The following is a 16,106-nucleotide window of genomic DNA, read 5'->3' on the forward strand; positions in this document are numbered from 1 at the left end:
TGTACTATGATTTCGTTTCTATGCTTTAGTTCGGCCTAGGTTCACTTCTTTTAGAAATACAAATCCATTTATTACCAGTGAGTGAGACACATCCATACCTGTTGTACAAGAGACAGTAGTAAAGTTTTAACTGCCAACTCGAAAAAATAAATTTATGTTATTATTATGTTTCTTTGTCTTGCAGGTACTTGTCAACAGTTCTAATACACATGCAAAGCCCGTGCACAGTACCGTAGCGTGCCGCCAGAGGGTGAAAAACAAAATGTCGCCGCTCATTGATAAGATTGATTGTCCTGTCGTTATTCGATTTCGACAGCAGGTGATGGTGTCATTAGTGGAGTAGTTTGGCCAGAGGCAGCTGCAGCATATTCGCTGCTGTCGACAACGAATTGTCTAACTTCAGTAACTGGCTGCACCACTTTCTATCGGTTCCTCTTGCTTGAAATATTGCAAGGTTATTGATACTGCGATAAGGACTACCTCAGCAGGCAATTCAGTTTAAGAGGCATTGACATATGTAAAAAGGGAGAAAACAGAAATTGAAAAGAAAAACATATGTACAACGGAGATAACAGCGAAGAAACGATGGATTGCACATGAGATACTTCAGATAATAGACGAAAGAAGGAAGTATAAAAATGTGCAGAGTAATTCAGGAATACGAAATTAAGTCACTTAGGAATGAAATAAATAGGATGTGCACGGAAGCTATGGTGAAAGCTGCATGAAGAATGTGAAGAAATCCAAAAGAAAATCATTGTCGGAAGAACTGACTCAGCACATAGATGAGTCAAGAGAATCTTCGGTGAAATTTAAAGTCAGGATAGTAATATTAAGAGTGCAATGATAATTCGACTGCTGATAGTCTTCCCCTCACTGAGGCCTTCAGTGTGGTCTTTCCACCGCACACTGAAGGCCTCAGTGAGGGGGAAGACTCGTCTGATGACGTGTTAGAAGTAGGAACAGGAGTCGAGAAAAAGAGATAGAGGGTCCAGTTTAGAAGCAGAATTTAAAAGAGCCTTGCAAGACTTAAGATCAAATAAGGCAGAAAGAACAGATAATATTCCATCAGAATTTCTGAAATCGTTGGGCGACGTGGTAACAAAACGACTATTCACGTTGGAGTGTAGAATATATGAGTCTGGCGATGTACCATCTGACTTTCAGAAAAACATCGTCTACAGAATTCCGAAGACTGCAAGATCTTACAAGTGCGAGAATTATCGCACGGTCAGCTTAACTGCTGATGCATCCAACACACTTCTGAAAACGTCAGCGTGGTGGAGAATCTGAATAAATTTTCAACTGCCAGTATCGCTAAAATCACTTATTCATATAAATGACCGGTTTCAGCAATTCTCTGTTGTCATCTTCGAATCTATGTTCACGTCAGTACTTAATCTCCTCGTTCGGAATAGGAAGTGGTGGTTTGGGGATTTTATCTGCCCGGGGACCGGGTGTTTGTGTTGTCTTCATCTTTTCATCATCATCATCATCATCATCATCATCATCATCTTCGTGACAGTGGCTAAATTGGACTGAGTAAAGAAATTTGATTGTGTGAAAAACTGGGACTTTATATGGGCGCTGATGAGCGCGCAGTTGAGCGCTCAACAAAACCAAACATCATCAGGCTCATAGGAAGTGGTGCTGCACAATGCACGTCCATGTCGGTATCGTGAGTTGTTCTAGAAATCAGCTTGTCAGTTTTGAAGGAACAGCTATGTACACACGTATTTGTGCACCGATTACAAGTGCTCACAGATCGCCACTTTACAGTAAAGAGATGATGAATGTGAATACTTGTAATCGGCGCAATAATGTGTGTGTGTGTGTGTACATATCTATTATTTTAAAACTGACAGGTCGACTTCTAGTGCAGCTCATGATATCAGCATGGACATGCAATGTATTGCGCCACTTAATATACTAAAGGAGAAGGTTATGTAGTAATGTAAACACAGATAGGAAGATAACAACAGAGAGTTGCTGAAACCGGTCATCTATATGAATGAACGATTTCAGTGATCTTGGTAACTGAAAATTTAAGGTGATCATGCATCCAAGTTGCTAACAAAAATAATACACAGAAGAATGGAAAAGAAAACTGTGTTTGTGTTAGATGACGATCAGTTTCACTTTAGGGAAGGTAAAGGCACCAGAGAGGTAATACTAAAGAAAGAGCAAGAGACGTTCATTGGAATGTCGACCCGGAAAAAGCGTTCGACGATGTAAACTGGCATACGATGTTCGAGATTCTGCGAAAAATACGAGTAAGCAATAGGGAAAGAAAGGTAATCTACAATATGCACAAGAGCCAAGACGGAACAATAAGAGGGGAACACCAAGAACGAAATGCTCGGATTGAAAAGGGTGTAAGACAGAGATGTCGTCTTTCGCCCTTACATTTCAATCTATACATAAAAGAAATAGTGACGAAACTAAAAGAAATGTGCAAAAGTGGAATTTAGATTCAAGATAAAGGATATCAATGACAATATTAACTGATGACATTACTATCCACACAGAAAGTGAAGAAGAATTACGAGATATGCTGAATGGAATGAATTGTCTGTTGAGTACAGATTCTGGACCGAAAGTAAACCGAAAAAATACGAAAGTAATGAGAGGCAGCAGAAATGAGAACAGCGAGAAACTTAGCATCACGGTTAGTGATCACGAAGTAGACGAAGTAAATAATTTTATTTCCTAGGCAGTAAATAATCCATGACGGACGGAGCAAGGACGACATAAAAGGCAGAGGTTCTCTGCAGCAATATATGGAAAACACTGACAAGAAGGAGAAATAAGACGGTAAGACATCTTTTAAGACATCAGGTACTTCCATGCTAGTTGAGGGAGCTGTAGATGGTAAAAACTGTATAGGAAAAAGAGACTAGAGTGTCGGACCAAAGCATTCTTGTCGGAAGACATGAAAAGACGAAGGAGGCGGAGTACTTCATTGTGTACAAGTGCTCCAGTCATGTACCAACAAACAAAAAGAAAAATAATATATGTCTTTATTTTTTTGAGATAACCAAACCTCTACGAATACCCTGATAATAAGTGAACAGCTGTTGTAGATTTGGTGAAAGTTTAACAACAATACATACGATGTATCAGAGTGATTTACTTCAACACCGTTAATTTTACAAACGCAATTTCGTTCCAAAGTGATATTCTATTCCCTTTTAGAGGCGGCATAAAAACTAAGTATGAATAAAGTTGGATTTCCGCTACAGAGAAAAGATGGGTAGGTCTCGTGGAAGATACACACTCATGATCACTTGTAGATGCTGACTGCATTTACGATCAGAATTCTGCCCCCAACCACTACCAGTGAAACATTTTAACACCGATTGCATCTTTATTATCTACAGGCCCAGATTCAAGCTAAACGCACTTTCACACAGTTGGTTGAATATATCAGCCTAAAACAACGACAAAAAGGTTATGTATGTGACTTAAGCAATTTCTTACTTATTCACGTTCGTACTTTTAATGTAAACACGAAACCGCTCTTGAGACTAATAAATATGTACAGTTAAGCTGGCAAAATCTTTATTGTATTTGTTTTTCAGTATCTGAGTACCGATACTGTACCGAAAGTCGACCAAACATTCACCAGTTATTGTTGATGCTCTGACTGGATGTTAGACACCGTTATTATTAGGTTTAATTAATTCTACATCCGGCGTCTTGCTTTGGGTTCCCATGGTTTTGCCACAATATTTCAAGTGACTTGGTGCAGCTCCTAACAGGTTACGGCCACCGTCTCACCCACTAGCTGTACTTTGACAGTTATTGTACTATATTGATATAAATCTAAGAATAATCATTCTTAATTTAATAACAGACTACGTGATAATACACCTATACTTTCCCAGCGCTCAGTTATCGTACTGTATTATTATAAAACTATGAATAACCATTCTTCATTTACTTACATACCGTTTGATAATAATAAACTGTCGATTTCTTGTATGTAATTTTCAGAAGAGTGGTTTTGAGAGGGAGCAAGTCCCAAGAGTGGCCACCTTAGGAGTGAACGTGTTTCACCGTTTGCATCACAGTTAAGGACGGCATAGATGTTCTTTTAATTGTTGGGGGGATATTCCTCTGATCAAAACTGTGAGGATCTATCGTATACGAGCGATTTGTTATGTCTTTCAGTCTAAGTAAAGACGGATGACCTCTTCGATAAATGTTCAGCTTTACCAGTTTCCGGTCACTCAACTAGAACAATAATAGACTCTTGCAGGTGAAATGATGAACATAAAATACTTAAATTATGGCGGCAAGCCAAGATTAAATTTGCACCATACTATCCAGTGTCAAGTACCATCATGAGTGTTAATTACTAGGTTTCCTGCTTATTGAGTGTAAATCGTAATGTTGCTTCGCTCATTGTAACTAACAGATGGCGATTGAAACACTTGCGTTGCAGTCTGTGAGAGGAGTGATTAGCCCGAGCGGTCCAAGGCGCTGCAGTTATGAACTGTGCGGCTGGTCCCGGCGGAGGCTCGAGTCATCTCTGGGGCATGGGTGTGTGTGTTTGTCCTTAGGATAATTTAGGTTAAGTAGTGTGTAAGCTTAGGGAGTGATTACCTTTGCAGTTAAGTCCCATAAGCTTTCACACACATTTGAACATTTTTTTGAGTGATTAGCAGTGGGTGAATTGTGGTTGCAGTACCTCTCCGTTTACTGAGCAGCAGCTTCGCTCCAACGGTTAGTAACATACTATCAAAATCATTGTTTTCTAGCTGTAACAAGTATTTTTGAGACCCTTGATGCAATCACTTTTAAGTCGTAAGCGCGACGTAAGTGTCTGAGATTTGTGCACAGACATACGTTTATGCAGTCACTTTCGTATTCGTTTTCTGTGAATTATCGACTGGTATTGGTTAACTATCGACTTAACGCCGACAGTTCGCATAACAAAGAACAGCTGTGAGAGGTAACAGCTGCAGAAAAGTTGCTGGCTGCCACAGAGAGGAACAAGCGTCGTCCTGCCGTACATAATACATGAGTTCGACTTTAATTTGAGGCCGCCACTAATTGACTGAAGCTACAACGGCTGTTGCCTTCTACAATGACCCCTTTTTCACCACAAAAAAGGAAATTTTAACAATTTCTTTCTGAATATTGAATGCATTGCTAATATGTAATTGTCACCATAATTTTCGACGACTGGCGCGTCTTGCCGTTATTCAATGATTCCATTCGTGTCATGCAATCAACCTTCACAACACTGTCGAGAGACAATTGCCCCAGTACCACGAACAGCCAAGTACCAACGTAGCTGAGATGAGACTGCATCAGTCGCGACCGCGTATGTGAATGTGTGTGTGTGTGTGTGTGTGTGTCTGTGTGTGTGTTTTACCAGTTCTTGGAACTTCCTGAAACGTAAATTTCTCTAATGTCATTTGCAATGGAAAGAGAAGACCCAGGAAATCTGTGATTAAAGGTACATATTTATGAATCCAAGTCTCATATACCTGGTGTCCCCTAGCTCTTAGAGAATGGAAAATATATAGTGCAGCCAGATGGTGTTCTTTCAAAAAAAAACGATTTAAAGTCGTTATTAAGTAGGATTTTAACAAGATCAAGCTAAACAGAAAAATGATCCTTGGAGGATTATCACGTTTTAGTAGGAGACGTGTTACATGTTTCAGTATTTCGTGTTTCTGATCCTGATGGTTTACTCCACGCCCAAAATTCATGTAAATATGATTCTTTCTGATGCAACTCGGACCATTGGTTTCAAAAATTTCTAGACTACTCTAGAGACTGTTCCCTGTGACATTGTCATAAGAAAAAGAAAATTTATGACTAGAAGTAAAAGAAAGCTGGTGCTGGTACACCTGGTGGTTTGCTAGGAATTATTTCACGTACATGATAACTGCAGGCTGTTGCTTCTAGCGAGTTATGACTTACCATGAGGCGACGGTAGAGCACTCGCACCTCCTCGAGCGGCGGGTAGCTCTCGACCTGCCAGGTGAGGTTGTAGCTGTCCCAGGAACGCCCGAAGGGCGAACTGCGGTACTGGGCTGGGCCCGGCCTCCCTGCAGACACACGGAACAGGTGGAATAACACCACACCACGCCTCCACCACCTGTTGAGTCCCGTGTTGTTCTTCGCGCCCTCATAACTCCTCCTTTGTTTTCAGAAAGAATTAGGGCGTGAGCGCTGTTCTCCGAAAAAAACGCCTGTCGTGGCGTTTGAGATAGCTTTGGTTTGTGGCTCCCGTTGTCTGCCTCTCGAATCACTGCCGTACTTAGCCGACAGGGCTCTCTAACACTGGCAGTAGCAAGATGGTTGGGGGGCTGATGGTATTTTGCGATCACTATTTGAAAATACTGTAATCTAATTAGTAACATTACTTTTTTAGTTTTTGAAAAAAGTTTATTGGTTTTAAAGCATTCTTCTACCAGACTCCATAAATGTTTTAAAGTTCTCAGTTACATGTAACCGAAAATTTGAGGTCTTAATAGTAGATGTCACATTCGAAAATGAATCTCATACTCAATATTTCCAGATTCAGGACCACGTTTAGACTTCAGTATTTCTTTAAAAGATATATTGTGTATAAAAGTCAACAGCAATTAAGGCAATTAACTTTGTTTAATTTTTCTGTGTTTATACAGGTTGCTCTAACATTCCCCGTGCACACTTGTAGGCCGGCCGCTGTGGCCGAGCGGTTCTAGGAGCTTCAGTCCGGAACCACACGTCTGCTACGGTCGCAGGTTCGTATTCTGCCTAGTTCATGGATGTGTCTGATGTCCTTATGTCAGTTAGGTTGAAATAGTTCTAAGTCTAGGGGACTGATGACCTCAGATGTGAAGTCCCATAGTGCTCAGAGTCATTTCAACCATTCTTTTTTTTTTTTTTTTTTTTTTTTTTTTTTTTTTTTTTTTTTTTTTTTGCAAACTTGCCGAGGGAACTGAATAGACAACATTTTGAACTGGAATCCAAGTCCAGAAACGTACCGTTTCCGTGCTGCAGTAGATTAACATGGTTGAGTACAAGTTTGTAGAACACACCGTCATGATCCTTCTATGTGGCGAAGCTGCCCGTCGACTTTAAGATCGTTGTCAGCACCACCCGACTCCATAGCGTACCCTTTTCGCCATAATCAGCAACGGCTTCGAGAAAGGGCTACCTTCATCCTCTGAAGGCGTGACTGTTGTGCTCCAAGAAGACGGCGCACCCTCGAACAGAAAGAGGTCGTTCTGCATGTTGAAGAGAATCCGTCAAAGAGTACACGAGCACTTGTGCGTGCAATGGATGTTGCTCCCAGCACCGTATGGTATATTCTGCACGACCAACAACTACCTCCACACCACCTCCAAAGGGTACAGTTACTAATGCCAGCCCATTATGCACCATGCGTTGAGTTTGTACGCAGCTCTTACGTCGCTGCATCAGCGAGCCCTATTTGCATGGCGCAATCTCTTCACAGATGAATGTAAATTTACTAGGGGTTTTGTTTTCAGTTCTTGAAAAAGTGAGGTCTGGGCAGACGAAAACGCACATGCCATGCATGTTCATGCATCACAATAAAGATTTGGTACCAAAGTTTGTGCAGGTACTTTGGATGGTCATGTGATGGGACTGTACATGCCTCCTCCCAATCCCGTGGGTCCCATCTACTTGACCTTTCTACAGCAAGTATTGGACGTATTGTTGGATGCTGTGGCACTGAATGTCCGTCAAGGCACGAAGTGTCAGCGTGACGGTGCATCCGCTCACTTTCACGTCATGTTCGGGAATATTCAGACCATTGATTCGGACACAGATGGATAGGTAGAGGTGGTCCAGTCGCGTGGTCTCCACGATCACTGGATTTTACTCCAATGGACTTTTTCCTTTGGGGTCGAATGAAGTATGGTCTATGACACTCCGTAGAGACATAAGAGGGTCTGATGGCACGATTTATGGTCGCTGTAGGGCAGCTTGCAGAGACACCAGCTGTGATACAGGGTGTTACCACAACATTATTCGTAGTTACAATGTGTGTATCGAACTTGGTGGTTGTCACATCGAACCTTACTTGTAGTCGATCAGAATACTAACCCGCCTCTGAAAAGGACAAAAACGGTATAAGTTCAACTGTACACAAGAGCGTTTGTGAAAACAGATAAAGTTTCCTTTTTGTTTCTTTGATTATTAATAAGTGGAATTGCAAAACAGGTGACGTACTGGGGCACGCCCGCCAAATTAACTACTTGTAAAATTGGTGGTGTTGCCGACATGTATTAAAATGGTTGCAGCACGGAAACGATACGTTTCCTGGCATGGGTTCCTATTCGAAATATTATTTACTCAGTCCCCTCCAGAAGTGCTAGAGGTTTGTAAGGGGAATTTTAGATTACCCTGTATATTACCCTGTCCCCATTAGCAAGTAGTAGACGTTATTGAAATTGCGTTGATATTGTTAAGAGTGTATTGAAAGGTATTTCTGGACTCTGTTTACACCTATTTAAAAATTATCTTGGTAATATGTCAACAACAATCAACAAATTTTAATTTTTTATGATGGGCATAAAGTAACCCCCTCCCTTGGTAATGCACGTTATGGAAAATGCATTGGTGTAGCTAGGGTTAAGCCTGGAAATTATTTCAGGAAAGTCTAACTGAATAACGGCTGTTGACAAAGTCAACAAATGTCAATTATACGGCATCCTAGATCCGCTCGGTATAAATTGCTGTACTTCGTGCCTTGTCTCACAGCTGCCAATCCTAGCGATCTGTTGTTTGGTTCGAAACTTGTTACTGAAAAGCATTCTAGTAACCGTGGTGCCAAATCTTGCACTTGAGCCGTGTGCGTGTTGCTACAGCCATTTTGTATAACATGTGCATGTGAGCATCTTTTAAATGCACTTTCATAAATTGTACTCGTTACGTGTGATATTTTTATCACAACAGATGATTGGTACGCAAACTAAGAAGTCAATAATACACAAGACGCTCCCACTGCACCGCCGTTCCAGCTCGGAAGTTAATGTTGTCTTTTCCCTCTCCCTGCAAAATACTATTTGTATAAGACTTAGTGATACCCGCCGCCCTTGTTCCATTCCGCAGAAGTGGGAAGAGATCGATAGGCCTCGTGTTGCTTCTCACTGCTGCAAGTGTTTGCGTATTTGAACTCTTCAACAGGTTTGAATTAAATTCGTATTCATTATTATATATAAGTACCAGATCTGAACGTGAGGGAATTAGCAAGGTGCTTTCACTAAACCTTATCACTTCCATGTGACATTTATACCATAGCAGATGATCGTCATCAAACATGCGTTACCAGTTATGCTGCAACTGTTTTCTCCTGTTACCGCGACCCCCAGAGCAAGGCTTTGCGACCACGCTGGGAAACACTGATGTGCAGAATTACGTTATGATTCAGTCAAGAACTGAGAGCGCTACAGACAGCAAAGTGCAGTCTTTGCCATTGTGTTATCGACGTTCAGCGGAGGGGCACAGTAATGTGGGAATACCCAGTACTGTCGGCAGAAACTTCGTAGTACCGTTGAATGTCTTTAATGGGTTCCGTAGCGGAAGCTACTGAGTGCACTTCAAAGACAAAGAGAACAGTTATTGACGTCCATTGCCTTTCAATAATTCTCTCTCACTCGCACTAGGTTCAAGGACTGGCTGAGCGGCACAGTTCGTGGGAAACGTCAGTGATAAAGGTTCCGGAGATTCGAAATTACGTTCTACGATAATTACGCGAGTAAAACGGCGGCGTTGCGGAAGAGTCAGTTACTTGGCGTTTGGAGACCCACGGTTGAAATTCCTGTTTCTCCTCAACTCATCTAGGACTGTGATACCTGTAGGAACTGAAACGTTTCATACTAAAATATTCGTACAGCGAACATTAGATAAGAGGTCTGCACACTAAATCCATCTTGTTGCTAAAACTCTTTCATTGTCACATGCTTCATGTAGAGTGGCATCGGCAGACGTTATATTGAGATAACACATGAGGAAATTAAGCCGGCGTTTCAAATGTTAGTGTTAATTCCCGTTGTAATGATTTCTATATGCCCAATGGGTTGAGGATTCATTTTTAACGCCCTTTTAGTGCTCGTATTCAACCTAGACAGGCATTGAGGAGCCAAAAAAAATTGTGAGTCACGTTAAGATTTCTTTTCTTTTCGGGTGAACCTCTGAGAGTGCGCTCCGTATCGCTCCTTCTAGAGCTGTGTATATCTGACGAAATAAGCAATGCCTCGGAGTATAGATTCAAGAGTTTTTACTTTTTTCGCAAATGAAGATAGAATGAAATTTTTGTGTATGCCTACGTCCATTATAGTCTGATTTACAATAGTTGGCAACTGACAGGCAAGTACCAATGTAGCGACCAAATAGATTCATATGCACTATGCATCTCTACCCTGTCACGACGTATGTCAAAAATGTATTCTTAACTTCAGTTAGGGCCGAAGATAACTTTTTTTTAACTAATGAAACCGGGAAAAAATTTCAGACCCGTTACTTCATATCTGAAAAATTACAGAACCCTGAAAAATTTGTACATTTGGTTGAAATGGCTCTGAGCACTATGGGACTCAACTGCTGAGGTCATAAGTCCCCTAGAACTTAGAACTACTTAAACCTAACTAACCTAAGGACAACACACACATCCATGCCCGAGCCAGGATTCGAACCTGCGACCGTAGCGGTCGTGCGGTTCCAGACTGTAGCGCCAGAACCGCTCGGCCACCAGCGGCCGGCCTGTACATTTATTGTCGTTGAATATCAAAATACTTTGTTTCCCTGTAGGTCGTTCCAAAGTTTTGTACCGCATTGCGTATGCTATGTGTATGATAGGCAGGAGGCAAAGGTGCGCACTTAACACTTTTCAGTTTTTTCCACCTGATTTTCTGGTTACATGAGAATGAAAATTGTGCACAATGCGCCTAGGATCAACTTCACACGATACCATAAGTTCAAGATTGATTGTATGATGTACAAAATTTATATTTAACAAAATGTTACATAAGAAAATGGTTCTTTGTCCCCGGCCTGTGGGAAACATCCTATGAGTATGGGTTCAAATACCACACAAAAATAAATTATTGTAAATGTATCAGAGTAAGGAGAAGCACAGCATTAGTCAGGTAATGCCATTATTACCTTGGGAATGTTTTACTGCAGAAAAATCATCACTATCATCTTGATGATCATCGTCATCATTACCTCCATCATCATTATCGTGCTAAACATCAAAACATGACCCTAACATTTCAATGATTTAAATATAAAATACTTTAACACAAGGAAACACATAGTAGGAGTATAATTATTAGTAGTTTACCCATTACACTCTGTATTCTAGTTTCGTCTTCACTGTAGACTCCATGGAGGCGGCAAGTTATAGTTAGATAGCAAAGTTTCAAGTTGCTCAAAAAAAGTTTCATTTGTGCGTTACTGAACCGCATTATCCTCCTGACATTGATTTTCTCCGGTTGCCTCAGCGATGAATGAGCGAACCCAGTATTTTCCGGCCACTTGGTTTCTTTAAGAAACAGGTGTTTTGCTTTTTGTAGACTGATAAGCTAATGTCGGAAGGCCATAGAACATAGAATCCAGATTGATACAATGTTTCACCAAATATGTTTCCTCTGTGTCAAATATTCTCTTAAAACACTCTAATGATGCCACTCATGGGCCGCTTGAAGTCTTTTACGCAAGAGATTATTTCATTAAATCCAAGCCTTTTAGCTACCTTTCTAAGAGAAGATCTATTTTCTATTAGCTTCTTAACCTCCATTAACGTTTTCGAAGGCAACGGCGTAGAGGACCTTTTTCTCTCAATCTCCGTCAAATGAAGCAGAACTGGTCTTATTACTACTGAATAATTCGATGTGAAGTAGTGACCTGTAAGTTAAGATACGTTCAGTATTAAAACCGAAGAAAGAGAAGACAAACGTTCTGAGGCAAAGGTATTCTAGCGGATATTTGCCCCAGATAGTTCGTAGGATCTTTTCCCCGTGACGCTTATTTCGGAACTTCTAGTATCAGCTGCCAGATATGACAACTTGTTAAACTAATAACTAAGCTTAAGGCGTGAGTTACTCTATGCACCTCTACAGGGCCGTCTTTAGTAGAGGGTGCCTCCCGGCGTAGGTATCTAGGGGTTACAAGCCGAGCGCTTTATATCACTTGTAATACGCTAGACTTGAAAATTATTGAACAAACATTCATGATACCTGTAAAAATACAGCCATCAATATTGTTTACAAATACGTCTCATGGAGCTTTCGGCAGAGTTGTGACTTGCGAAGGAGAAGTGGCACAAAAGAAGTCGTTTCGCGTAGGTGGGTGGCGGAAAGAAAGGAATAACTTCACTGCCGTTGCGAAGAGGGGAGATGTGCTACACGAAGTGTTAACGTAACTCATGCTCGGCGTTGCCAGCACAAATCGCAACGCCTAAGTTAACCATGCAGTAATGATACTTTAACTTCTAGCCCGCTGCCTTTGGAAGTAATCGAAAAAAAAAAACAAGTAATTCTGCTTCTGGGTCACAGATCTCATCACTGGTTGTGAAATGTACCGAACATACCATTGAAACAGACTTTCCTTTAGCACTTCATAAACTTGACTTTCAGCTGCAGAGAGTCATTCTGGAACGAATGATAGACTACGTCGGTACATCTACACCTACGTGATAACTCTGCTATTCACAATAAAGTGCCTGGAAGAGGGTTCAATGAACCACCTCCAAACTGTCTTTCTACCGTTCTACTTTCGAACTGCGCTGGAAAAAAACGAGCACTTAAATTTTTCTGTGCGAGCCCTGGTTTCCCTTATTTTAGGGAGATGATAACTCCTCCCCATGTGGGTGTGTGCAAACGGAATGTTTTCGGAATCGGAGGAGAAAACTGGTGATTGAAATTTCAAGAGATCCCGTCGCAGTGAAAAAGGCCTTTGTTTAAATGATTGTCACTGCAATTCACGCATCACTGCTGTGGCACTATCTCCCCTATTTCGCGATAGTACAAACGAGCAGCCCTCCTTTGAACTTCGACGATGTCATCCGTCAGTCCCACCTCACGCGGATCACACACCGCACAGCAATACTCCAGAATATGGCGGATAAGCGTAGTGTAAGCAGTCCCTGTAGTAGACCTGTTGCACCTTCTAAGTGTTCTGCCAATCAGTCGCTGTCTTTGGTTTGCTCTACCCACAACATTATCTATTTGATAGTTCCAATTTAGGTTATTTGAAATTGTAATCCCTAAGTATTTAGTTGAATTTACAGACTTCAGATATTTGTGACTTATCGCGTAATCGAAATTTAGCGGATATCTTTTAGTGCCCATGTGAATAACATCACACTTTTCTTTATTCAGGGTCAGTTGCCACTTTTCGCACCATACAGATATCTTATCTAAATCATTTTTCAATTTGTTTAGGTCATCTAATGAGTTTACAAGACGGTAAATGATGGCATCATCTGCAAATAATCTAATAGGGCTACTCAGATTGTCTCCTAAGTCGTTAATATAGATCAGGAACAACTCTTGCTTGGGGAACGCCGGATATTACTTTCATTTTACTCGATGACTTGCCGTCTATTACTACGAACTGTGACCTTTCTGACAGGAAATCACACATCCAGTCGCACAACTGAGGCGATATTCAATAGGCAGGCAGTTTTGTTAGAAGACGCTTGTGAGGAACGGTGTCGAAAGCCTTCTGTAAATCTAAAAGTATGGAATCAATTTGACATTCCCTGTCGATAACACTAATTACTTCATGAGTATAAAGAACTAGTTGTGTTTCACATGAACGATTTTTTCTGAATCCGTGCTGACTGTATGTCAATAAATCGTTTTCTTCGAGTTAATTCATAATGTTCGAACACAGTATATGTTCCAAAATCCTACTGCAAATCGACTAGTGATATGGGCCTGTAAATAAGCGGATTACTCTTGTTTCCGTTTTTGGGTATTGGTGTAGTGTTATGTTCCCCTACAACAGCTAAGCATTTTAAGACGATACCCAACACCGCAAAAACAACAGAAACTAAACCAATAACTGACAATAACATTCCTTGTCACGCAACTCTCACAACGTGGAGCAGCGTGCTCCTCGAGGCCTACGAGAAAGACAGACTCGGAGCGTACGTCACGAAGGTAGGCCTGAGCTCGCTCGCTCGCTTAACTCAGCAGACTGAAAGGGTACAGTACCGCCCGACATTGAAAATAGGTACAACATACTTCATTATTTTTGTCAGAACAATACATTTTTTTGGTAAAATAACTCAATTTCAATTAATACAGCAAAGCCGGATAGCAGTGTGGGAAAGAATGACAATTTATTTATTTAATTGATCATATGTGCACACCCACAAAGTAAATCCCTACATCCAGTTTGGTGAGATCTGTGAAATGAATGAATGTATGGTCGTCTGCTAACCGCAGATAGTGCATGTGAATATATGATCATCTTTGAGACGATCCTTTGGCCACCTTTGGTGGGACCAAAGAGATGAAATTTACCTGAGCTTTGAGCGCCTGAAATGTGGCTGACCAATACGGTAGCATGGTCTTCCCCCACCTCGAGATCGGTGCGAGATGACCTAGAGAACGGCCATGTTTCAGCACTCTGCCGCTGGATCTTGTGCTGTTAAGACCTGTTTTAGTTGTGCTCCGTAATGACGAAAGAGTGGAGACATGGTATGCATGTGGAATATTTAAGAGTAGTTTGAAATAATAATTTCTCTATTTCAGGAACTTTTGTGGGGAGAATTAAATGTCAGGCAGGTAATATTAATGGGATTGGAGTAATCTTCAGAAGTGACCAACGGTCACAATGAAACCACGTGTAGCAATAAGTTGAAATATTTCCGTGTGCTTAAGTTAAGCTGAATCACTAGCGTGTGTACAATAAGTTGAAATATTTAAGAAATAGCGTGTGTACCATAAGTTGAAATATTTAAGAAATGGCGTGTGCAGGACTTGAAATTAGAGACGAGTACTTCCACGTGGTGAGTACTGTGTGAGTCTCAAACTGTGTATGAGACAAAAGATAAAGAGAAGTACTCGTCCATGGTATCAGTTGAGGACTCGCGTGTGTGATGAATACGTTCTTAATATTTCTTTGCGTAATATGATTCCGTGTGACGCTAGATTTAAACTCTGAGAGAGAATCAAGGTGAGTCGGCCGTCTATCCAGCAACGCCACTTGGCTTGCATTGCACAGGAAGACGTGCATATATCTCCAGAGTTCATAGTAGGAAAGTAGAATTACAAAGTAGGGCAGTGTCGTGTGAAACTGGGATAAATATTAATTGCAGTGGGAAAGCTGAAAGCGATAATGTTGTGACTATTCCCTGTGTAGTATTTCACATTGTAGTGTGGTGTATGTCATGTAATTTGGGTATGTGTGGTTTGCATGGGAGAGTAGCAAGGTAGTTTCAAAAGATTAGTGGGTTATGCTTGTTCCTTCTGTACTGCTCGGTCTGGAGGAAAGTTTCGTGATGATAATTGTGAGAGTCGAAGTGCACTGTAGCGTTAAATAATTACGAGACCATAATATACAGATTCACCAATGTAAAGCCATGCCCACTGGGCGGAATTTCTCATGTGTTATTGTTGTAGATTATAGAATTTGTGTGTTTAGGTTAGAGAATTTATCGGAATAAATAAGATAGTGAAAAGAAAAAGATTGGTGGACTTTTCCTTCGAATTGTATGTTGTCATAATGTCCCGAATTTATAATGTGTGCGCCATTCATATTCAGTGCGGTGCCCACGTGTTGACAAAAGCCGTTAAATAAAAAACAAAACGAAAATGTGGTATTGCCAGTGCGTAGTGTACGATCAGAGTTCTGTAAATTACTGATAGTCAGATGCGTGTTTCCGTTGCGAATTAATCATATAGGAGAATAACTTGTAACTTAAGTGTGAGTACTAGAGTTCATGTTACTCGATAAATAAGAATGAATCCACTCGCTTGGCAGACCACTCATCTTGCAGGCCTGACTGCTTGATGCCACAGTATGAGCAAGGCATGTGGGTGCCTCTCAAGACAAAATGCGTTTCTAAACCTGTTAACTCGCAGCTGGGCATGTACGTGTTAACGAGAATTTCCTCTTTT

General features: G+C 41.0%; 1 protein-coding gene across 3 annotated transcripts in view; it reads right to left on the minus strand.

Annotated features, from left to right (window-relative positions):
• Nucleotides 1–16,106, minus strand: part of LOC124615503 (lachesin-like) — an 878,988-nt gene that overhangs the window by 66,688 nt on the left and 796,194 nt on the right. For all 3 annotated transcript variants that reach the window (XM_047143457.1, XM_047143456.1, XM_047143458.1), the window contains one exon: nucleotides 5,938–6,065. In XM_047143457.1, the coding sequence (XP_046999413.1) occupies nucleotides 5,938–6,065 (128 nt within the window). The remainder of the gene's footprint in view (nucleotides 1–5,937; nucleotides 6,066–16,106) is intronic.

Source organism: Schistocerca americana, chromosome 5 (assembly GCF_021461395.2).
Source record: "Schistocerca americana isolate TAMUIC-IGC-003095 chromosome 5, iqSchAmer2.1, whole genome shotgun sequence".
In the NCBI taxonomy this organism is placed as follows: Eukaryota; Metazoa; Arthropoda; class Insecta; order Orthoptera; family Acrididae; genus Schistocerca; species Schistocerca americana.